This window comes from Notothenia coriiceps, unplaced genomic scaffold, assembly GCF_000735185.1.
Source record: "Notothenia coriiceps isolate Sejong01 unplaced genomic scaffold, NC01 NC01_scaffold00019758, whole genome shotgun sequence".
Taxonomy (NCBI): domain Eukaryota; kingdom Metazoa; phylum Chordata; class Actinopteri; order Perciformes; family Nototheniidae; genus Notothenia; species Notothenia coriiceps.
The window spans coordinates 50,020-50,544 of record NW_011352459.1 but is presented as its reverse complement, the minus strand read 5'-3'; the positions used below and the strand labels follow the sequence as shown (position 1 = coordinate 50,544).

At 52.2% G+C, this 525-nt stretch overlaps 1 protein-coding gene across 1 annotated transcript in view; it reads left to right on the top strand.

Annotated features, from left to right (window-relative positions):
- LOC104952203 (muskelin) overlaps window positions 1-525 on the top strand; it is a 13,291-nt gene that overhangs the window by 2,544 nt on the left and 10,222 nt on the right. Inside the window, exon 2 of the mRNA XM_010778970.1 lies at window positions 19-133. Within this exon, the coding sequence (XP_010777272.1) occupies window positions 19-133 (115 nt within the window). The remainder of the gene's footprint in view (window positions 1-18; window positions 134-525) is intronic.

Below are 525 nucleotides of genomic sequence, written 5' to 3'. Positions count from 1 at the left end.
GTGTGTGTGTGTGTTCAGGTCTTGTGTGTATAAGAACGACCAGGCAGTGAAAGAAAACCCGAGCAAGGCTCTTCAGGAGGAGGAGCCGTGTCCACGCTTTGCACACCAGCTGGTCTACGATGAGATGCACAAGGTAACACACACACAGCTGAGACACACACACACAGCTGAGACACACACACACAGCTCACACACACACACACACACACACAGCTGAGACACACACACACACAGCTCACACACACACACACACAGCTGAGACACACACACACACACACACACACACACACACACAGCTGAGACCCACACACACAGCTGAGACACACATACACACAGCTGGGGCTCACACACACACACACACACACACACACACACACACACACACACACACACACACACACACACACACAGACACACACACACACACACACACAGCTGAGACACACACACACACACACACACACACACACAGCTCACACACACACACACACAGCTGAGACACACACACACACACACACAGCTGAG